Genomic DNA, 23,999 nt, shown 5'->3' with positions numbered 1-23,999 from the left:
GTGACCAACAGGGCCACACCCATCTCAGTCTCCGAGGAGCCTGTTGCTAGTCCCCCTCTGGGACTGGCCCTCCCCACACTCAGGCTGGGTTCCAACTTAAGGTTACACCCAGAGTAAGTAAACTCCCTTTCTGATCAGACTGGTGCCCAACCTTCATTTTAATATAAATAGTAGCAACCAGCTCTGTGCTGGCACTTTGCATGCATCATCTCATTTAACCCCTGCAACAACTCTGCAACACTTTAAAGATGAAGGAATTGAAGTTGAGAGATTAGATAACTGCTCAAAGTCACACAGCTGGATTAGTGGTAGAGTCAGGATTTAAACTTGGAAGTTCTTGGAGCTCCAAGTCTCAGACTCTGCCCAGCACGTCCTTTGGGTGGACTTGGTACTATCTCCAGAAATCCATCCTGCCCTTGAAGGACAATGATTTGTATCTCCTGAAGGCTTCAGGGTTTGGAATGTGGGAGATGCTTAGAAATGAACTGTGTGAAGTCCACAGCTTTGGAAGCAAACAGACCTGGGTTCTGAGACCAGCTCTACAAGTGCTTCTAGGCTGTGGCCCCAGGCATGTTAATGCCCCTCTTGGAGCCTTGGTTTCCTCATCTGTAAAAATGGGACTTATGGTGCCAACCTTACAGGATTGTTGCAAGGACTGGAATACATGTCAAGTGCCTGGCAAACAAGAGCAATAGGAACATGGTGATGGTGATGAACTGTTCAGGAACTGAACCTAATTAACAAGGTAGCCCTTTGCACTCACACAGAAGCACCACAGTGGTAGGAGGAATCATTGCAGGAACAAGCACATGTTTCTCGGGTCTTGCAGAACAGTACCAGGGACCAGTCACTGGAGTTGGACTACAGTTTCATGGGGTGGATGGACAGGCAGGGGAGCTGGGGCAGGACCAGGTGTCTTGGGAGTGAAAAGGCTGACAGATCTCCTAAGGATAGTGAATGAAACAGTCTTACTCCACTCCCAGACCCCTTGGCTTGGGGGATGAAGGAAATATGGAATCCAGGGTACTGGAGGATCAGGAAGACATGGGAAGGAAAGAGGATAGGCAAAGGGAAGGCACTGCTGTCCACGTGACAGACAAGGGTGCACGGGTGCCCGCATGCGCGTACACACACACACACACACACACACACACACACACACCCTCCTCATACTCAGAGCTCCCTCTGACACATTGTTCCACAGACTCACTGAGTCAGCAAAACCACATGAGCCAGGGCTCCAGTCCTGGGCAAACAGCTCCTCCTTTCAGAGTCTCCCATTCCTCATCTATAAAAGGAGACAGAAACTCCACACTTCTCAAGGCTATCACGAGTAACAAATGATCTTCCAGTCCCCCAGCTCGCTCCCCTCCTATCCGAGCCAGGCCCCTGCTACCCTTCACCTGACACTGCAGTCATCTCCTGATTTTCTTTCTCTACTCTCCTGGACCACTTTAGGCTTCCTATATCCCACCTTTAGGTGTGAATCTCCTGCTCAGACACCCACCTCGGCTCCCCTTTGCTTCCTGCATAAAGTTCAGATTCCTCAACCTGACATTCAAAGCTCCCCACCCTATGGCCTCACCTGGCCTTTCCTGTCAGGTGGAAGAAGCATAGGCTTTAGAATTAGACAGACCAGGGTTTAAGTATCAGCCCCACCATCTACTATCTAGGTAACCTTGAGTCCATTTCTTCACCTCTCTAGGACTTACTTTTCTTATCTGCAAAATGAGGAAACACCTATTCTGTAGGTTATGGTGGGAGTAAGTGAATTCAAGTATGTAAAGCACCTGCCACAGGGTAGGTGCCTCACACATGGTAACTATTATTGTGACCATCAGCATCAGTGGCATCAATGTTATCCTGCTCACTCCAGCCAGCCTTCATGAAACTAGCTTGTCCGTTATTCTGTCAGCATGAAGCAGCCTTTTCATGCCTCTATGCTTTTGCTGACTCTGTTTCTTCCTCCTGCACAGAGCTTTGCCCATTGAAATCCTACCTGAACTTCACAACCCAGCTCAATTGCTGCTTCTTGCAGGAAGTCCTCCCTGACTTCCAACCAGAAATATTCTTTGCTTCTTCCTAGCTCCAGCATCCATGCTCTCCATGTTGTTGCTTTGAACTTTTCCAAGGCATTTCTTTCACCAATCCCCTCAATGCCCTTGTATTCCCCCCACCACCATTATCTCTGCTTTCCTTCCCTGTGGGAAAGAGAGGACACCTATACTATTTAAGGCTAGTCTCTCCACCCAGGCTCTGGAGCCCACCCCTGCTACCTCCTCCATAACAATCATCCCCTCTCCCTCCAGTATTTCAACCTCTCCCTCTCTGTTGCCTCCTTCCTACCAACATTTATAGAAGCTCAAGTCTCTCCCATCTGGGAATAAAAACCCTCTATCTGCCCCCACATCTCCCTCAAGCAATCACTGTCCCTCTCTCCCCTTCACAGCTAAGCTTCTTGAGAAATTCGTCTACACTGGCCATCTCCACTTCAATACCTCCCACGGGTTCTTCAACCCACTGCAATCTGCCTCATGTGCCCACCGAGCCACAGAAACTCTTCTTAGTAAGGTCGCCCAGGACCTCCCACTGGTTAAAGCCAATAGACTTTCTCCCACCCTCATCTTACTTCTCCCAGCTATAACATTTGCCACTCTTAACAAGCCCCTCCTGTGCGCAGACGGCTCTTCCCTTCCTCTGCTTCCATGAGCCCACTCCCTGCTGGTTTTCCTCCTACTTCTCAGGACCACCCCCAGCTCCTCTTCCTCTCCCCATTCCTTATATGTTGGTACCTCTTCTCCAGTTCTGCTCTGGTCCTCTTCTCTTTCACTCCACACTCACTGTCCAGGGATCTCATTCCATTCCATAATTTCAGGTATGGCTGAGGACCCCCACATCTGTCTCTCTCTAGCATGGACCTCTCTCCTGGGTCCCAGACCCACCAAGCCTAATGCTTACTGGAAGCTCCACCAAGGTGGTCCTTAGGGCCTTCAGAGCTCACAGGGACCTCTCACTCAGCATCTTACCACTGCAAACCTATCCTCTTGCATTTCCCACCTTCGTGAAGGGGCGCCACCATCCAGTGGCCCAAGCCTAGATTCTTCCCGTTCCTTTAGCAAGTGAAGTGAAAGTCACTCAATCGTGTCTGACTCTTTGCGACCTCATTGACTATACAGTCTATGGAATTCTCTAGGCCAGAATACTGGAGTGGGTAGCCTTTCCCTTCTCCAAGGGATCTTCCCAACCCAGGGATTGAACCCAGGTCTCCCACATTGCAGGCAGATTCTTTACCAACTGAGCCACAAGGCAAGCCCAAGAAGACTGGAGTGGGAAGCCTATCCCTTCTCCAGGGAATCTTCTCGACCCAGGAATCAAACCAGGGTCTGCTGCATTGCAAGCAGATTCTTTACCAACTGAACTGTCAGGGAAGCCCTTCAGCAAGTCAGCCACCAAGTCCTGCTGATTCTACCCCCCTAAATAGCTCTAAAAGACTACACATGATCTGGCTCTTGATAACTCATCATCGACTCCTCTTGCCCCTCACTCACTCTTTCTCCAATCATAATGGTCTCCCTGCCATCCCTCAAACATAACAAGCCCACTCCTGCCTCAGGGCTTTTGCACTCACTGAAACATCATTCCCCAGATAGGTGTGGCACCAGACACAAGCTATTAATATATATTTAGTTGCTTATTTATTATCTGTCTCATCCACTGTAAGATCCATCAGGGCAGGCATCTGTTTTGTTTACTGCTATATCTCTAATGCCCAACACACTGTCTAGCACTCAATAAATATTTTTTTTTTAATTTTTTTTTTTAAATAAATGAATCCACTGCCAGGCCTGAGCACGGGCAGCTCACCGTGAACTCCAATCTTGGTTATCTCCACCCCCACTATCTGTTCAGCCTCTGACTCCAGTTCTCTCTTCCTCCCAATCATCTCTCAAATCCACTTCCTCTGCTCCCTCCACATGGCCACTGCCTTAGCTGGTTGTGCTTGTGCTGTGCTTAGTCACTCAGTGGTATCCGACCTTTTGCGACCCCATGACTGTAGCCTGCCAGGCTCCTCTGTCCATGGGATTCTCCAGGCAAGAATATTGGAGTGGGTCGCCATTTCCTCCTTCAGGGGATCTTTCCAACCCGGGGATCGAACCCAGGTCTCCCACATTGCAGGCAGATTCTTTACCCTCTGAGCCACCAGGGAAGCCCAGGAATACTGGAGTGTCCAGGGGAACTTTCCAACCTAGGAATTGAACCAGGGTCTCCTGCATTGCAGGCAGTTTCTTCACCAGCTGAGCTACCCAGGAAGCCCTACCTTAGCTTACCTCTTTTGGATTACTGGAACAGTCTCCTCCCTGGTTTCCCTTCCTTCTAAAATGCTAACTTGATCATGTTACCTTCCCTCTTCAAGAGCTGCTCGTAGCTCTCCAGCTGCCTACCATGACAAAGGAGCCTGGACTCCACAAACGGCTGTCTGAGGTATATCTAATTTCTACCTCAGTGTACAGCCTTACTATTTCTCACCTCTAGGTGTCGGCATTCACTCTCAGAGCATCTTCTCCTATCTCTATCACTCAAAATCTTTACAGACATTGGATGATTGGCTCAAACACTACTTTCTTCAGGAAAATAAATACGTGACTCACAAACCAGAAGTAATTCCTCTCCAATATGCATAGAGAAATAAGTGTCTCCAGTGTCACTCAGGATCTCCAAGAACCAGGACAGTAGTTGGCAATTCAATTATATCTGAGACCGTGGACTTTGGGTGCTGGGCGAGCATTAATAGAGGTTCCCTTTGCCTCCTGCACTATTACCCTGGATTCACGTCTCTGGGGCCCTCTGCTAACACTGACTCATCTTTGCCTTCTCCCTTTCTCTCACCTGCTGTTGGGTCTATCTCATTAATAACTCTCAAAGGATTTAGATTCCATAAGGTGAAATTAAAATGCTTCTTTGCGAACAGTGTCCATTGGAGTAAAGCAACACAGTAGCACTGCTCCAAGTCATTTCTTCAATGCCAACACCCCAGTTTAGGCCTTCTAGCTGGCCTCCATGCATATGATCCATTTTTCATACTGACTCTTAATGTGATGTTTCTAAAACACAAATTTTACCAAATTTTTCTATTAGTATCCATTCACATGACACTTCATCACTAGCAACAGTGGTTCTTAACTTTTTCTGGAGGAACACAAAACTCTTTATGCATTTAATGAAAGCCAGGAACCATCTCCCCAACAGCAAATCCACACAACCAGATAAACACAACATTTTGCATTCAATTTCAGGAGGTTCCCAGGCCACCTGAAGCCATTGGGACCCGTGCAACCCAGGCTCTTAAACCTCTGGCTCTACCCAACAGCATTCAGGTTCTTGTGCATATGCTATTCCTTCTGCCTGGAATATTCTGGCACTCTTCACCCTTTCCCCTGGCTGCCTCTGAGTCATCCTCTAAGACTCAGCTCTTAGGCTGAGATGACCTGCACCAGCCCTAGGTAGGGCTAGATCTCTCACTGCTGTGGAAGCCACTCCACAGTACCTCCCACCCTGTGCTCTCCTTTGTCATAGCCCTCCTCAGTCTCCCCAGCTGACTGGGAATTTGTGGAAGGCAAGAACCATTACCCAGCATAGGCCCTGGCCACAGCAGAATTCCCTAAGTGTCTATTGAAATGAACATTAATGATAGCTACACTTTTTTTTTTGAGCACTCATTATGTGCCAGGCCCTGAACAAGGTGAATTCTATTTATGATCTCTTCTACCCCTCAATAAATAAACCCCATGATGCTGGTGGTTCTTTTTGACAGATAAGGAACTAGGCTCAGAGATGTAAAGTCGGTTGTTTAAAGTCACCCAGTTAGTGGGTGCCAGAGGTGGAACTGAAATTTGAGACCATTGCAAGTATTGGTCCACCATGCTTCCCTGCCCAGACTGTGAGATGGCATCAGTAGCAGAATAGGACCATGAATTAGGGCCAGAATGCCCTGCCTGGGCTCCATTCCCCAGGGCCATCTACATTTATTTTCCCTCCTGTGTCACCTTTATGCCAAGAGCAGAGACCTGGCTCTGTCTCTTCTTTTTCCTTCTTTCTTTTTCTTTTGGACATGCCACATGGCTTGCAGGATCTTAGTTCTTTGACCAGGAACTGAACCCAAGCCCTAGCAGTGAAAACACCAAGTCCTTATCACTGGACGAATTCCCTGGTCTCATCTTTTATAGTGCAACCCCAGTCCCTTTCCATGTACTACATTCAGCCTCCTCATCTCAAAACCCCACTATAGTCAGGTCCATCCTTTGCCCAGAACCATCCCTAGACATGTACAGCTTTTAATCCAATCCAATCCAAGGCTACACACTGTCTATGAGGAAAACAAGACATGGGTAGCCCCTGCTCTTCAAGAGTTGATAGTCATCCAGGAGTTTTACATGTACCATCTCCAATCCTAAAACCAGCCCTGAGAGGTAAATAGGCATTATCCTCATTGCACAGATGAGGAAATAAAAGCTCAGAGGCTTGCTGAGAGTCAAGATGGTAAGTAGCAGAATTTGGACTTGAATAAAGGTACTGACCCAACTATATTCCATTAGGTCATGCTACTTAGAAGAGGCAAAACGTAGGCAACCATTTCTGGCAGGATTGGGGGATAAAGGAAAGCTATTACTCTTTCAAGACTTAGTACACATCCACTCCTGTAGGGGACAGGTGAGGTGAGGTACCCCTCCTCTGGCAGCACTCTGAACCTATCATTGTCTATGGGTCTCTCTCCCTTCTAGACTTGAGCTCCCTGACTGTAGGATCAGACACAACTCATCCCCATGTCTCACCAAGGTTCAGTACAAGGCCTGAGAGCATGCAGGACAAATGCTTGCTGAATGAATGAGGTGGCATTTGAGCAAGTTATTAAAAGGAAAAATAACATCTGAACAGGTGGATACAGGGGAAAGGTATGGAGGAAGAAGGAAACAAGTTAGTAAAGGCAAGGAATTGGGACCAAGAAAAAAGGCCAGTAATTTTAAAATTGTGACAGGGTATGTATAACATTATTTCATTGTTGTTATGAGGGTTTTCTTTTCCTTACAAAAATGGATCATACTATAAGCTCTGTTCTGCAAATTGCTTTTTCATAGAATAATCAGTCTTGGAGGTCTTTTCAGGTGAGTATATAGAGATATATCATTTTCTTTTGATCTACTACAGAGTATGGGTGGATCATGAAAGAAATCCTACTGATGGACAGGTAGGTTATTTTAATTGTTTGCTATTATAAACAATGCTGCATTGAACATCTTTGCATATATCTGAAAGTAGTTTTGAAGGATTTCTAAAAGATGAATTGCTGGGCAAAGAATGCACATTTTGTTTAAAATGTAGATAAAAGTTATTTTCGTAGCTTTAACATTTTTATAGACCAGCTAAAAATAAAGATTATTCCTACTCACATAATCCTGTCTTCATCTAAGAAGCATACATCATGCAACCTTTTCATTAAGAGTTGGCTGAGAATGCTATCCTACAAAAGGGCATGTGATAAAGAGCTGCACAGTGTGGCTTCTGTTTGCAGTTGGGGTTGGGGTATTTAGAAAAGGCCTCTAGCTGGCCACCTTGGGGTCTATCTAATAGTGAAACTCTAGACAAATCTAGCTCTGAAACATACATAGTTCTCAGCTTGGAAGTATATGTAAATTTGTTTCTGGGGGCATGTAACAAATTGGTCCCACAAGAAAATGGAAACAATTTGTACTCTAGTCAAAGAATACACAATTGTTTCTTTTCAACACTTTTAATCTTCTAAATTTTGGTACTTGAAAGTTATACTTTGTTGTTGTTTTAGTTACATTTCTTTAGTTACTTGTAAGCTTCAACATCCTTTCTCATTCATTAGCTGTCTACTGCTCTGAATTGTCAAATCACATTGTTTCTCCACTTTAAATGAGTTGTGCACCTTTTCTTATTGATTTCCAGGAGATGATATAGATACAGTGTTATTAACCCTTGCCTAATATCTATGTAGCAAATACTATCCTCAAGCCTGTTATTTCTGTTTTAACTTTGTGTATAGTATCTTTTCCACACAGAAGTTCTTAACTTTAATTGTAGCTGAAATTATTGCTCTTAACTTTATGGCTCCTGAGTTTTTAAGTCCTGCTCAGGAAGACTTCTCCACTCTATTATAAAAATATTCTGGATTTTGCTCTGATACTTTTACAGCTTTAATTTTTGCATTTGTTTTTGTGCAAGGTAGGGATTTAACTTAAATTTTTTTTCTTCTATAATTTTGTCCATGCTGTGCGGCAGGACAGGATTCTAGTTTCCAGACCGGGGATTGAACCCATGCCCCCTGCACTGGAAGTGTGGGGTCTTAACTACTGGACCACCAGGGAAGTTCCTTAAATTTTTTCCAAATGGTAGGATTTTTTCCAAATCCTATCACACTTACTGACTTCCCACTGATTTGAAATGTATTCTTTGTCATAAATTGAATTCTCATATGAATACATGAGTTTGTTTCTAAATTCTCTGTTTTGTTCAATTTATGTATTCCTCTATTTATGATATATTTTTAATTTCTGTATATTTATGGTAAGTTTTTAATCTAATAGGGCAAGTCCCCCCTCATTGTTCTTCTTTTTCAAAATTTTCTTAGTAATTCATGGGCATTTACTCTTCCAAATGAATTTTAAAATCCAATTGCCCAATCCCCAAAGAAAATATCACTAAAATTTTAATGAGAAATACATTGAACCTTTTGATCAAATTGGGGGGAGGGGGAATGTCATTTTAAACCATATTGAATTCTTCCCATCCAAGAATAGGATATGACTCTCAATTTATTCAAGCCTTACAGTCTTTGATGAAATTTTATAGTTTTCTACAAAGAAGTATTTTAAATTTCTTATAAATTTGTGGGAATTTTATTTTTTCTTTGCTATTGTGAATGGAATCTTTTTCTATTATGTCTTCTAATTAGTTATTGATGGTATTCAGAGAAGCTAATGGTTTGGGCGTATATTTATCTTGTATCTACCCATCTACTGAATTTTCTTATTAGTTCTAATAATTTTTCCTTTTATTCTCTTTGATTATCTAAGTAGACAACCATATCATCTTCCAGTAATGCTAATTCTCTTTCTGATATTTATACCACTTCTTTTTTTTAATCCCAATGATTAAAACTTCCAGAGAAATATTGGTTAGTGACAATGATAGGAGTCATCCTTATTTTGTTCTTGAATTGAATAGAAATTTATCTAGCACTTCATTGTTACATTTGATGATTGATTTTGGTCTCTGATAAAAATTCTTACCAAGTGAAGGAGGTTTTCACTCATTCCTTGCTTACTGTACTAGTTATCTATTGTTGTTTAACAAATTGTCCTAATGCAGCAAGAGATAACTAAGGCACTAAGGGTTTTTAAATCAAGAATGGATGGGTAATTTTGTCAGATTATTTTTTCAGCATTTATGTAGACAGAGTAAAAAGAAAAGATTGTATAGCTATTTAGTATAATCAATTATAATAACAGCTTTCCTGATGTTGAACAACCCCTGCACTCCTGGGACAGACCTTCACCTGTCATGATACAGCCTTCTTTTAATACACTGATGGGTTCAGTTGGAGAATCTGTAATTTAAAAATATGTGTTTCTCTATTAATATGTGAAGTTAGGCTATATAGTTTTCTTTTTTTTTTTTAAACGTGTCCAGTGATACTAGCCTTGTAGAATGAAATAGGAAGCTGTCCATCTTTTCCTATTAGCATCATCAAGATTGGATAGAACCTCCATCATACCTGAACTACCATGTCTGAGGAGAAAACTTTGACCATATTTTAAATTTCTTCTACACAGTTCTATTCTATTCAGGTTTTCTGCCACTCCTTAAGTGATTTTGGTAATTTATATTTTCCTAGAAAACCACTTGTTTCATCTAGATTTTCACATTTTTTGGTATAAAACTATACAAAGCACTTTCTCATGACTTTTTTAATATTTTCTGAATCTGTGGTTAAATCCCCTTCATCATACGTCATGTTTTTTTTGCCTTTTTCTCAATCATATCTGCCAGAGCATGGTCTGTCTAGTTTATTGGTCTTTTCAAAAAACATCTCTTAGTTTATCAAACCTTTTGTTTTCTATTTATTAATTTCTGTCTTCTTAAAAATATATATTTGTTTATTTTGGCTGCACTGGGTCACCGTTGCTGTGCAAAGGCTTTCTCTAGTTGCGGCGAGTGGAGGCTACTCTCTAGTTGTGGTGTATGGGCTTCTCATTGCTATGGCTTCTCTTTTTGCAGAGCACAGACTCTAGGGCGTTCAGGCTTCAGTAATTGCTACACACAGGCTTAGATGCCCCACGGCATGTGGGATCTTCCTGGACCAGAGATTGAACCAGTGTCCCTTGCATTACAAGGTTGATTCTTAACCACTGGACCATGAGAGAAGCCCAATTTTTGGTTTTATCTATAGTAATTATTTAATTCTACTTTCTTTTGGTTGCCCTTTTTATAGAGTCTTGATTGGAATAGCTAGTTCATTTAAGCTGTCTTGTTCTCTAATAAAAGCATTTAAGACTACAAACTTTCTTCTGGGAACCCCTTGGTCATATCCCATAGGTTTTGTTCTATAATATTCTCAATTGACATTTACTCTAAATAGTCCATAAGTTCCATTCTTGTTTCCTCTTTAACACAAGTATTTTTAAACTTTCAAATGGACCTAGCCTTTTTTGCCATTGCTATTAAGATTTCATTTTATACATTATAATCAGAAAATGTAAAATGTACTTATTTCAAATTATCTTGGAAACAATCTCCTTCCACAAAAGTGTAGGCAGATGGTTTTCTCTGCCTAAACACCCTAACCAATCCTATCCAACTGGCAGACTCTTACTCATCCTACAAAACAGCTCAAATATTACATATTCTAGGACCAACCACTCCCACTTTGGGGGGAAAGTATCTAGAAAAGGATTTTTAAGGAAGGACAAGCTACAAACAGGCTGTGAATGTCCTCTTTGGTCTCCTGGCCTGGTCCCCCAGTCACTCTCCTCATCCGCTCAGACACCCATTCCACAATCACTCCAGGGGCTAGAGGAAGATGGGGGAGGGGCTGGCAATGATATTCATATTTGTCTGGAGGGGTGAGGGATTGGGGGAAGGGTGGGTCTAGCTCTTACCTGCTCTCTGCCAGCCTGCCTGAGGGGGTAAGCTTCATGGAGTCAAGGACCTGAGTAGGACAGCAATACTGGTGTAGAGTATGAGACGCTGTGGACCTGAGAGACAGCGAGAGACAGAGAGAAAGAGATACAGAGAGAGACAGGGAAGGAGGGGAGAGGCAGGGTGGGGAATGGGGACAAGGAGGTGAAAGTGAGTGGGGTACGGGAAAGGGGAAGACTGGGAGGAATGGGTGGTGGAGGATAGGGGTTGGAAGAGGAGGGGTAGGAGGCAGGGAGGGAGGGAGGGAAGGAAGGAAGGAAGGAAGAAAAAAAGAAAAAACCACAAAGTCAAGAAAGAGAGGACGGCACTCGAACCACAAACAGAACACAACGACAACAGGGGGCAGCAGAGACGAAAGAGCTGGGCTGGGCCTCCTGTGTTCCAGGTGACTCCGTGGGGACCTCAGCCACGGAGACACTGGGACACCACAGTGGGGAAGGGGGAGGGGGCCCTCCTCACACCAGATGCCACACGGGGATGGAAGAGGGGAGGGGGACGGGTGGATGAAAGAGAAAGGGAAAAGGTGTGTGGGGAGGGGGTTATTCCCCCTTATAGAAGATCCCTCACAAGAAGGGAGCGAAGGATGGGGAGAAAAGAGGCTCTGGGTCCAAAGAGGGTGAAGAACCCAGGCTGGGGCAGGGTGGGGGAGGGTGTGGGAGACACTGGAGGAGGAGAGGGTAAGAGACAGAGAGAAACTGAAAGAGACAAGAAAAGGGTGAGACAGAAAAGGAGAGAGACAGAGGATGAAGACAGTGAAAGGGCGAGACAAAAGACACAGAAAGAAGACGGGGGAGAGGCAGAGTGCCAGAGCAAAGGACAGGAGAGGTGAGGGCGGAGGAGAGCTGACAAGGTCTCAGTGGTCCTGGTGACAGGATAGGACTGAGTGGGAGGATGGGGCCCAGCGAGCCAGGGGACAGGGTGGTTCTTTGCTTCCAAGGCCAGTGCTGCACCCCCAGCCTGGGGCAGGGCCCAAGCCCCGCCCCCCAGCGCTGTCCCCCACCCCTAGAGCGGGGTCCAAAGGCCCCTCTGCCTCCTGCTTCCCAAGATGAAAAGTCCAGAGAATGGGAAGGAGGAGGAGAGACAGCAGGGTAGTGAGGCCAAGGGCCCGGTCCCTGGCCTCCCCAGTGCAGGGCAGATGCTAGGAGTGAGTCCCCAGTCAGCCAGCCCCTGTCCCCCACGAGCCCTTGAAGGCTGGTTTTAGTCAGGGCCTGGCCATTCAAGAAGCCCAAGTAAAGGCCAGGAGATGCAGCTGCAGGCCAGGCCAGCTGCCCACTATCTCGCTTGCTGCAAATTAGAGGATGCCTAAATCTTAGAACCTTACAGAGAATCCTGGAATCCAATACTCTTCTTCCAGAGTCTCTGGAATAATCATCAGCAGAATGACTGTTTCTCAAGGACCATTTAGGTGCCAGTTACCGGCCCAAGTCCTTGACTCATTAAATCTGAGACTCAGAGACCCACAGGCTGCTGGAATGTTGGTATCAGTCTCAGCTGCTACAGACGGCTCCACAGCGCCAGGCTAGGCGCCTGGACAGCCACCAATCACACTCCTCCTGGGTCACAGACTGTGCTGCTCAGGGCTCCAGGGTCCTCACAGAGCTGGGCACCCAAATGCCCCTGCGCTCACCCACTCGAGCTGCCTCCCTCCCCAAGCCAAAGGCCTCCAAGAGTCCAAGAGGGGAGCCAGGAACCAGGAAGCCAGGAGGCTGCTGAATCAGCAGCCCAGGGACCAGGTCCAGGCCTGGGCAGGAAGGAAGGGGGTCAGGCTGCAGGGCTGAGGCTGGGGGCCAGGTTCCTACCTGCTACTCCTCTCGGGGGGCTCCATGGGTCTGGACCTGTCCCGAGGGCAGGCCCCCTGGCCAGGGCGGTGCCTCCACTGTGTCACCACCCCCTCCTCCCCAGCCCTTCCCTAGAAGGAGGAACCAAGGAGGCGGGGCCAGGCCGGCTGGGCTCGGGGCCAGACTGCAACTGGAAACTTTGCTCCTTCCCCTGCTCCCCCAGGAGGGCTGGGAACTCCTAGTAAGAGGAAGCAGCTTTGAGAGCTTGAAGAGACTCCCCTGGGCCAAACCTCAGGCTGGTCTCACCACATGCACCTCTGTTGGAATCTCCCCAAGCACCCTGTCAAGTATACGTCATTAGCTCTATTTTCCTGAAGAGAAAAATGAGATGCAGAAACATTTAAGTAACTCGGCACAGGTAATAGAGCTAGTAAGTAGCGGAACCCCAAGGTCAGGACCTGTTTTCGCCATTCCCAAATCAGGGCTCCATCCCCTTGGCCATACAGTTGCCCTGTGAATACGGAAACCTTTCCAAAGAAGCTTTTCACAAACATTCTCATCTTCCACAGACTTAAAGAGACTCTGTGTGGTGGTTATGCTAGGATGTTCCAGATCAAGTAAAATTCAAATCACCCATTTTGGGAAATCAAGATGAGGCCTGAGCCAATATTCTTGATCACTGCAATAAGCTCGCACTTGCTTCTGCATTGTTTTCTGGACTGGCTAAGAGAAATGGTCCCTGGACAGAAAAACAAAAATCAGAAGAAATGCCATTCACAATCTAGAGGTTGTTCTAAAGAAATTGCCCCTCCTGACTTTACAGAGGGGGAAATTGAGGCCTGGAGAAGGGAATAGTCTTACTAAAGTTCATACTGCCTGTCAGACTAGAATCCAGGTAGCCTGACTCCCCACTGACCTACCACAGTAAACCTCTCTCTCCTCCTTATGTGGGGGCTGGAGAAAGGAGAGAATTTGGAGGATTTGAAGGGTGTGAGGTTCCTGAAGAGTATCCCAGATCCAACTCAGGGGGCTCCTGTCCTTTCATAGCCCCAGAGCCCAGGCCCCTGGCTGTTCTGAGCAGAAGGCGGCCCTGGGAGGGGCCAGGGGGCCAGTGATCTAGAAGGAATAGGAGCTGACAGGCCACAGGCCAGTCTTCCTGCCTTCCTGCTGGGGCAGCTGGTTCCTCTCAAGAAAGCCAAAGCTGCTGAGAGAGATTGGCCCTCTGGACCACCACAAAGTTGGCATCCATGGGCCCTTCGTGGCCTCTTCTTCCTTAGCCCACCCCCTAAAGCCCCATGGTCCTTAGGCTCTGGTCTCAGCCCCTGCTTTTTTTTTCTCTCTCTCTCTCCCTCAGCAACTCTCTTGGCCCCTGTGGCAGCCACACCTTGTGCCCATGTGCAGTTACTGTCTTAAAAGTGGCACCTGTGGCCCAAACATTCATCTTGGCCTGGCAGAAGTCAAGAAACACAAATTCTAGTTCTGGCCCTAAGGCCAATGCTGTGTGACCTTGGGCAAGCCCCTTCCTCTCTCTGGTGAGGCAAAGAGCTTACACTTTGGTGCCTGGCAGAGCTAGGTACAAATCCCAGCTCTACTACTTTTCCACTGGGTAACCCCTCTGAGGCTTGGTTTGTTCATCTGTAAAAGGTGAGTGGCAACTCCATTCTCACAGGTTTTTGTGAAGTTTCAGTGAGACAGATAGGCACATGCTGAAAAGTCTCAGTTGGAGCCTGAGAGAGCATGGTCCTTCTGCCAGGGAGGTAGGGGAGACTCTTGGGAAACCTGTTTGTTTCAGGCAGGAGAAGATTTCTAGGAAGATACCTTTTCATTTGGGCCACTCTTAGAATTCAGACATATCAGAGCCTGTTGGTGCATCTCATGTGATAATCCTCTAGGGATTGAAGGAAAGGAATTAAGGGTGAGGAGCCTAACCCAATCACAGGGCACGGGCAGGGGAACGGATATGGTAGTGACTAAGGGTAGTCAATGTCCTGATCTCATGGAGCTCATATCCAAATGAGAAGAGACAGACATTATTCAACCACTAGTGGAATTAAACTGGGCAAAATTGGAGGTGTTAGGGGGAGAGTGTTCCAGGAAGAGGAACAACCTGGGCAAAGGACCTGAGGTGGTATTTCCAGGAACTTCAAGGAGGCCAAGATGGTTGACTGGAAAAAAGCAAAGGGGAGATTAGGGATATAGGCGGGGGACCAATCACGCAGAGTCCAGAGGCCATGATAAAGTTTCAGTATTTATACTAAAAGGAATTTCGAAACCTGTGGTTCGTGGATAGGCCTGGAGTGCAGAGTGTCTCTGAAGTCCCTTAAGTTGTATGAAAAACATGAGTATGAGTGCATTTCTTGGGAGAACATTGCTTTTATCAGATCCTCAGATGAGTCTGTGATCCCAAAAGGGCAGGGAAACTCCTTATATGATTCCATTCACTAACTGCCTGCCAGGCATCCCAGGACCTTCTGTGAGCTGCCCCCACTCCACCTCCAGGTGGTCTCAGCCTCCCCTCATACCTTCAACCTGTGCTCCACCCAGACAAAAGTGCCTGCAACTGTCTGCCACACTCTGCTCTCTGCCCTCACCTTTGTCTCTGCTCAGAAGACTCTTCCCCACCACCCTGCCCCCACTGCCATCTCTCCACCTCGTGAGAGATGGAGTCTGCTCAGAAGTGGTGCCCTCTGGGAACCTGACTCCCCTGTGTCCTTCCCACCCTGTGTTTCTCCAGCGCTGTCTGTTCACATGCTGTTTCCCCTTCTGGCCAGGAGCTTGGTGGGGACAGGGGCCATGTCTTATTCATCACAGTGTTCCCAGCATCCGGCACAGGGCACCTAGTCATAAAGGTCAGCTGGTGTTGGGAGACAGACAAACCACAGAGGTGGAAACTGCAAGACAGGCTGTTGGACACTAGAGGGCACTGTGGCCACTGGAATCCTGGCCTGCTGCTGGCACTGGACAGGCCCACCCAGGCTGGTGCTGGGAAGAGGCAGGCAGGGAATCATGGAAACTCTACTTCTGGGTCCTGAAGCTCCTTGGCTCTGGGTCTGACTGACCAGGGTCCCGGCCCCAGTCTACCAATATACCTTCTACCCCCTTTTCAAACTATTTCTCACGATAGCCCCATCCCACTACAGATACAGCTATGTGCTCAGTTGCTAAGTCATGTCCAATTCTTTGTGACCCCACAGACTGTAAGCCTCCAGGCTCCTCTGTCCATGGGACTTCCCAGGCAAGAATACTTGAGTGGGTTGCCATTTCCTCCTCCAGAGCATCTTCCTGACCCAGGAATCGAATTGAGCCTGCGTCACCTGCATTGGCAGGTAGATTCTCTACCACTTGAGCCACCTGGGGATTCCACAGATACAGCTATAGTTCTTCACAAATGCAGGTACCAAATACTGCTCCCACAGCCCTGGCACACTTTTTTGTTCTGCCTGCAAAATGCTCCTCACCTCACCCCACCTCCATCTTGCACCAGTTCAGTCGCTCAGTTGTGTCCGACTCTGCGACCCCATGGACTGCAGCAAGCCAGGCCTCCCTGTCCATCACCAACTCCTGGGGCCTGCTCAAACTCATGTCCATCGAGTTGGTGATGCTATCCAACCATCTTATCCTCTGTCATCCCCTTTTCCTCCTGTCTTCAATCTTTTCCAGCATCAGGGTCTTTTCCAATGAGTTAATTCTTCACATCAGGAGGACAAAGTATTGGAGCTTCAGCATCAGTCCTTCCAATGAATATTTAGGGTTGATTTCCTTTAAGATTGACTGGTTTGATCTCCTTGCAGTCCAAGGGACTCTCAAGAGTCTTCTCCAACACCATAGTTCAAAAGCATCAATTCTTTGGCACTCAGCTGTCTTTATAGTCCAACTCTCACATCCATACATGACTACTGGAAAAACCAGGCTAACTTCAACTCATCCACCAAGTCTCAGTTTAGAGGTCAGTTTGGAGAATACTCTTTGACCCTCAGGCTGGGTTGGGTATACTTCTGAGAGTCTCCCACTTCCTCTGTTAATTGTCTGTCTCCTTCTCTGTTTTCCTACCAGAGGGTGAGTTTTCTCACAGCAGGATTCTACTATGCATCACTGTATCAACTGCATTTAGTTTCACACATGTTGTATGCAAAACTAAACTAGCATGTTGTAGGTACTCCAGAAACTATCTTTGAGTGAATGAATGACTAAATGGATAGATGGATGGATAGGTAGATGGATGGATGACGTCGGGCAAGTCATCTTACCTCTCAAGATTTTAGTTTCCCCCCCTGTAAAGTGGATCCAATCACCCCTGCTTGGGAGAGCTGCCAGGAAGATTAAAGATAAAGGTGTGTGGAACGCTCCCTAACAGTGCCTGATACATAGTACACATTTTCTAAATCAAAGCATTTGTTAGATTGAAAGAGGCTTTGTCCTGAGCCTGGGATGATCTCTCCCACTCAGGTTTACCATCTATGTGTGGAAGATAGCTTTAACAATAAGAAAACTATCATTTTTATTAAAAATAACAAGAGCACCTGATTTGTGCCAGACCTGAAGTAGGCACTCCCCAAGGAAGTAGGGGGCAGCCTCCAGTCTCAGCCAGAGGATGGGGGAGGCCAGGGCCGAGGTCAGAGCCATGGGAATTGCGCCTGCTTCTGGAGAACAATCATTATGCACACAGCTGGTTCCAAACTTCTTACTCATAGGTGAAAACCTGTCTAAGGGGTCATTAATTCCCTCTGTAATTAATGTAAAAACAGCAGGGTTTGTATTAATAGAAAAGAAAGCTCAAGCATCAAGCTGATAATATTGATAATGTGTGCTTGTAGTTATATACTTCAGATAACTATAAATTCAGTTGCTGTACTAATAAAATGTGAAAATTTCTGAAACAACGAAGAACTTGAGAACAGTTGTATCATTATTATGTAGTAGTATTATGCCAGTTATTCTGAGGCTATGAAAATCACCGTACACTGGGAGTGATGGTAATACCCACCATGCACTTAAAGGCTGTTTTGGCACAAAATAAGGGGAAATTTTTAGATAAAATAGCATGTTATGATTCAAGAGCGTGGAACTTGAAAGCATAGTGAGCAAAGGTCGACTTGCATTACAGTATGAACCACAACCTTGATGGATGAGCAAGCTGACAATTGTGGGCCTCTGAGTAGATTGCTCCCCAGGCTCTGATCTCGCTTGTGAACACATAAAAGCTGTGGGCACTATAGAAGAAACACCAAGTCCTTAGTATTTGACCTCTACCCTCACCCACTCCTGGGCTTCCCAGGTGGCTCAGTGGTAAAGAATCTGCCTGCCAATGCAGGAGACATAGGAAATTCGGGTTTGATCCCTGGGTCAGGAAGATCCCCTGGAGAAGGGAATAGAAACCCACTCCAGTATTCCTGCCTGTAAAATCCCATGGACAGAGGAGCCTGGCAGGCTACAGTCCATGGGGTTGCAAAGAGCTGGACATAACTGAGCACGTACGGGCACATACTCACCCACCTCTAGGAGAATCCATTCACATCTACAACCCCTTGTTGCCTCATTTTACCATAGGATGGACAAAAACTCTGCAGTCACCTGGGGGTGGGCCCCAGAGCTGGAAGGTCATATAACTTCAAGGTTGATGGCCACATCAGGTCACCTGAGAGCAGAGGAAGGCACTCCAGAGAGAGGAGTCAGTGACAAAAAGATGAAAGGGACCAGGCAAGTCATGAAAGATGGAGAGAGACAGGCACGGGCCAAGAAGATGCAGAGAGAGAGGGGGGTGGGGGGGGGACAGTCTTGCTCCTTGACTTCTTGGTCCCATTTCCAGTTGGCATGAGGCCTGGCTATATGTCATTTACTGCTCTTAGATTCTGTGAGATGTAGTCTCACAACAGTCTTCCCCCTCCCCATCCCTTATTCTTGAGCATGTTTGAGTGGGTTTCGGTTTCCTGCAACAAAGTGTACCTAGACTAAGACAAGGGAAAACTGGGGATATAAGTGCAGGGCTGCATAAGCAAAAACGCATAAAGAACACTTAGGTAGGGAGGGGTGAATACAATTACAAAGCTTTTGTGTTTGTTTACCCAAGAGCTCCCTCATTTCCTGACACTTGGGACCACAGATATGTCCTACAGCCGCACACACACACATCGACATTCAGTGAACACCGAGCAGCAACCAGATCTGCTTCTATACAGACAGCCTGCTACACAAGGACACTGGCCAGCACGCAGCACTGTCCCTGTACTCCTCACACCCGCACAGACGTGGAGCCACACCAAGAACACAGCAGTGTTGCCTGTGAGGTGAGGGCCAGGAACTCAGGCTCAACTGGGCTCTCAGCAGCCTCCCTCCCCAGCTGCCAAGTGACTCATCCCCAGGGCTGCTAATTAAAGCCAGGACAGAGGGGACGGAGACAAGGGGAGGAGAAGAGAGAGAAGGCAAGTTTATTTTGGTGCCAACCAGGCATGCAGCCAGCTTAGGGGTCACCCACTTCCTGGGGCTGGGCCAAGAGGGGGCAGGGAAACATAAACAGGAAGGAGAGGGAGAACCCCATTACCTCTTCTTTCCCCTCGTGAGCTTCTTGGGAAAAGGTATGTTCTTTGGGAAAATTACCCATCTCCCTCCCCACCCCTACCCTCTTCCTCCATCCCACTATCAGAGTCAAGTGCTACCTCTTCCAGCCTCTTGTCCTTAGAACTGGCTTTTCATCAACAAACTCCCATTTTGACTTGCCAGAGCTGGCTCATCTATGTCTGTAGCCCACTTTCATCTCCACCATGGATCAACCAACACAAGACTGGTACATAGGGAATGCTCTGTACGTGCTTCTGGAATACAACTGGATTAACTCTGGTATAGAATGGTGACCACAACTCTGAATTTGTATTTGAGTTCTATGAGGGGGATAGATTATTTTAACTTTCTAAGCCTTAGTTTTCTCACCTGTAAAGTGACTAAAATATAAACTCTATAAGATTATTGTGAAGATGAAATGAGAAAACACAGGTGAAGTGCCCAGCATGGTGGCCAGCATATACAGACTTTAGCTATCACCTAGTAAGCACTGCTGCAGCTGATAAATCATAACCTACCTCGGGTCTGGGGCAGCAGCAATTACACAGAGCTAAGTTCCAAGCCTGGCTCCACCACATAGGACCTGGGGAGCTCAGACAAGCCACATAAGTTCTCAGAGCACTGGCTCATATGTAAAATGGGGATTCGCAATATGACACCATAAACTTACAGAAAAGATCTGAATCTGTCAAGGGGAGCCCAAGCTCTCAGAAGCAGCTCAAAGCAATGCAGCAGCAAATTACTAAGGAGAGCAGGAGAAGCATAGACCTGTGTGGCCAAAGGAGCTCAGGAGGGAGCAAGCAGTCTGGGCAGGCTAGGGCAGCCAGGGAAGGCTCCCCAGAGTGCACAGGGCTGGAGTTGGGCCCACCGGAACCAGAGAGCACTGAGCAGGCGGTAAGCGACAAGGTTCCAGGCAAAGGAAGTGGTATCAACAAAGAGCTGGGTGGGGCCAGCGACCAGGCTGCACTGAACCGGAGACTGCCTGGAGGGAAGATTTGGAAGCAGCTGGGGCACTCTGGTGTCTGGTGGTGTCTTGGGCATGTGGGGGAGCCATGGAAACTCTGTGAGGTCTCAGTCACCCCAGATTGCCAGGAGGTCAAAACAAGGAAGAATCTTTTAGAAATTATCTAATCCAAGCTCCGGTTGGATAGATGGGGGCACTGAGGCCCAGAGTGGGAGGCCTCCTCTGGGAACAGAGCCAGCACTGGCTCCTCCTCCCACTTCTCCTCCCAACAGCAGTGGCTCCGTTGCCATGGGGACGTCCCTGGCTCTGCGGGTGTCAACAGCTCCCCCACCCGCTCCCTCCTTCCCTAGCAACAGGCCACCTCCTCTGGCTCTCATCCTTGCGTGCCTGGCAACCCCAGCCTGGTGCCCAGGGCCCCCAAGTTCCAGCTTCACCCTCAGTGCAGTGGCAGTGCTTCTAGGCCTGGGCTCCCTCCCATTCTGGGTAGCAGGGGTATCAGCTCCTCCTGTCCCTCTGTTTTCAAGTTCTACGCTCCACATTTCTCAAGCTTGAATACCCCATAAATGACAATGGATTGGGTTAGGCGTTGGCTAAGGGCGCTACAATGTGTTGTACCACCATTTTATGCTAAGCATTGTTTTAAGTTCTTTCATTAACGCAAAGAAGTCAGAATTATTGACCTCATTTTACAGATGAGGAAAGTAAGGATCAGAGAAGCTGTAAATGACTTTGCAAACAACACACAGCTAGGAAGCAGGCTCTGCTGAGCACTAGTTTGTGACCTTGAGCCATTGCCCATCCCTTTCTGGACCTGGATTTAAGGTATCTCTAGGTCTGACAACTTCTCATGGATCCACAGGAAGTCCACGCACCTTCTTCTGCCCACATCCCTCTCACAACACCAGCTGTTCAGCTCTAATTAGACTCCACACTTCCTCTGACACCCCATACTTGAAAGCCCTCATGCCTGGGGCCCTGCCATACCATAGTGGGTTTTCAATCCACTGACCCTACTCACTCCTTCCTGTTCCCCTTTCACAACAGCCAAGGTCTAACTCCTCTCCTTGATGTTTTTCTTCTACCCTCCTAATGTTTCCCCTACACATACACAATGTTTATTAGATGAGGAAGGACCCTGGGACTCCTGGGGGGAAATATATCTGTTCAAAGTCACACAACTAGAAGGCGACCTGGCCATAAATGGAACCCTTTGCCAAGATCCAGTTGCTGCCCTTATGTTGCAGATCCCAGCCTCCCTCCTCTAACCTCCCCTGGCTCTCACTGATGACAGAAGGTGTCTGTGACCCAGCCCCAACCAAACTAGTCCTTTGTTAAGGAGCTTTTAACACCTCCTTTCCTGCCCAGATCTGTTTTAGCCTGACCGACTGCCCCACCCAGCCCCCCTCACCTCTGATGCCTGCTGGTTTCTTTTCCATGGACGCCCTCCTTACACAAAGTCCATGTGTCAGTCCTCCATGACCCAGCTCAGACACTGTCTTCTCCAGGAAGTTCTCCCTGATGCCTAACTGAAGTGAGCTCAAGAATTTCCACATGGGGCCTGAGAGCATCCTCAGATGACCCCAGCCAGCCCAGGTTCCAAGTTAAAGGATCTTCCCACCATGTTTACAAGATTTTGCCCCACAAGTGCTATTCTAGGCCAGCCCCTTCCACAGTCCAAGTTTAACCCTTGCTTCCACAGTTGCTGAGTCCTCAAGGTCCCTGTAGTCTGCTTGGCTGTAGGTCCAGGGTGGATGTCAGGAAGCACATCTTAGTAAAATAAATGCCAGCTTTGGAAGCAGGCGGCCCAGAATGTGAGTCAGAGTGATGCTGCCCTGCCCCATTGCTCTTATTTCCTTGGGCAAGACGCTGACCATTTGAGGAACCTCATTTTCTTCATCTGTAACAATCCATGCCTAATGGGACTGTGGTGAGCATTGAATAAGATCATGTTCAGAGTTCTTAGTAGGTGAGGAGCAAATGATAGCTGCTATGACTACTAATATTCGGATGAGGGTGAGATGGCTATTATTATCTGCAAGGCTGTTGAGAGCTCCTGCCGTGGTGGCTCAGCCATAAATTAGCTGCGTAGCTGTGGGCAAAACCTATAACCAGCCTGAGCCTCAGTTTCCTCAACTGTAAAAGAATGATGATAAGGCCAACCCAGCTTCCACTTACAGTGTCGCTGGGAGGATCAAACGAAAGAAAGCCCCTGACAACTTCTGTGAGTCATAAAGGGCCAACGTACACTATCGTATGATATATGATTATGCTATTAAATGCCCTGAGCTATAGGTCCTCGGAACACCCATGCTGGGAAGAGCTAGAGACGCCTTCCATAGGGTTCCTTGACAAGGCATATCAATGGGAATGCCTGGGGGCCTGTGCTCAGAGTCAGCCCAAGTTGTCTTCTTCCAAACCCACAGTGGGGCACTGGAATCAGTGTTCTTTGCTAGACCAGTGCCTTCCTAAATGCTAGGACAGGTTGTGCTCGGGCCATATTCTTTGGCTGCAGGCTGGGACTAATTGTGTCTCATCATATACCCCTTGCCTGGACACTGGGCCTGACTGCATCGATCACACTTCCCACTTTCCTGTTGGCCCAAGTGTGCTCCCATCCCACAACCTCTACCTTGGCACAGGACACCAGTGTGTTCACCCCGTACCCCCTTTTTGGGATGCTAGGACACAGCATGTCTCATTAATGCACCTCCATTTGAATGCTGGGATCCTCTGCCTCTCCCATATCCACTGCCTGGATGCCAGAACCTGGGCTGCTGCATATGGTTGGACAAGCTGTGCCTTGCACAAGGCTTTACAACCAAGAGGGCATGAGTTGGGGCTGAAATTCAACCTGTGCTCTGCTCACTGAGCCAGGAACCCTGGTGAGGGGCTGCAGGAGCCCAGTGGAAAGGGAACATTCCTCCAACTGATCCACTCAGTGGATTCTTCTCTTCACATAGGTGCTATGTATGTTAGTCTCAGCCCTGACTGGAACTGAGTGACCTGTCTCATGCCTCTGCGGCTGGGACCCATCTTCTTTCAGAGGCCCACTTCTGGCCTGGATGCTGCCTAACTGGGCCATATCCTGAGTCCCCCATCATTCCCACATGGTCCCTATCCTTGACACTTGTGTTTGCGTGAAGCAAATGTACTAATAGTCCTTGTCTCTATCCCAATTTGACCCCCACCTCCTCAAATGGCAGATTGATCACACCCTGAAAACTCAGTGATGCTTTTAAGCCTTTTTCACCGAGTGTGCAAAAAAAAAAAGTCCACTGGTTACCATAAGGTATATTTCTAATGTCTAGATTGTGTCACATCAAAAAGTCCATCCAAACCCCACTACTCAGGGCTAATGCAGGCCAGGGTGCAGCACAAACGCCAGACAAGGGAAGCTCCATTTCCCTTGTGTCCCCTTCTCCTGGGAGGAGAGAGGGAGAAGGTCCCTGGTCCAGCTTTCCCACATGGGCCGCTCCAGTGTT

General features: G+C 47.2%; 1 protein-coding gene across 6 annotated transcripts in view; it reads right to left on the bottom strand.

Annotated features, from left to right (window-relative positions):
• The window catches only part of IQSEC2 (IQ motif and Sec7 domain ArfGEF 2), a 76,808-nt gene that overhangs the window by 29,406 nt on the left and 23,403 nt on the right, over window positions 1-23,999 (bottom strand). The window contains exons 1-2 of one of the 6 annotated variants that reach the window (XM_065915732.1): window positions 13,020-13,152; window positions 11,181-11,276 (exon numbers count right to left, since the gene is read on the bottom strand). The exons of 2 other annotated variants lie outside the window; for them this stretch is intronic. In XM_065915732.1, the coding sequence (XP_065771804.1) occupies window positions 11,181-11,276; window positions 13,020-13,045 (122 nt within the window). In that variant the 5' untranslated portion in view covers window positions 13,046-13,152. Of the gene's footprint in view, window positions 1-11,180; window positions 11,398-13,019; window positions 13,153-23,999 lie in introns of those variants that run through there. 3 more of the 6 variants (XM_065915733.1, XM_065915730.1, XM_065915734.1) reach the window with 3 other exon arrangements.

Source organism: Muntiacus reevesi, chromosome X, assembly GCF_963930625.1.
Source record: "Muntiacus reevesi chromosome X, mMunRee1.1, whole genome shotgun sequence".
In the NCBI taxonomy this organism is placed as follows: domain Eukaryota; kingdom Metazoa; phylum Chordata; class Mammalia; order Artiodactyla; family Cervidae; genus Muntiacus; species Muntiacus reevesi.
The sequence above is the reverse complement of the archived record's forward strand: the minus strand, read 5'-3'. Positions and strand labels throughout refer to the sequence as shown.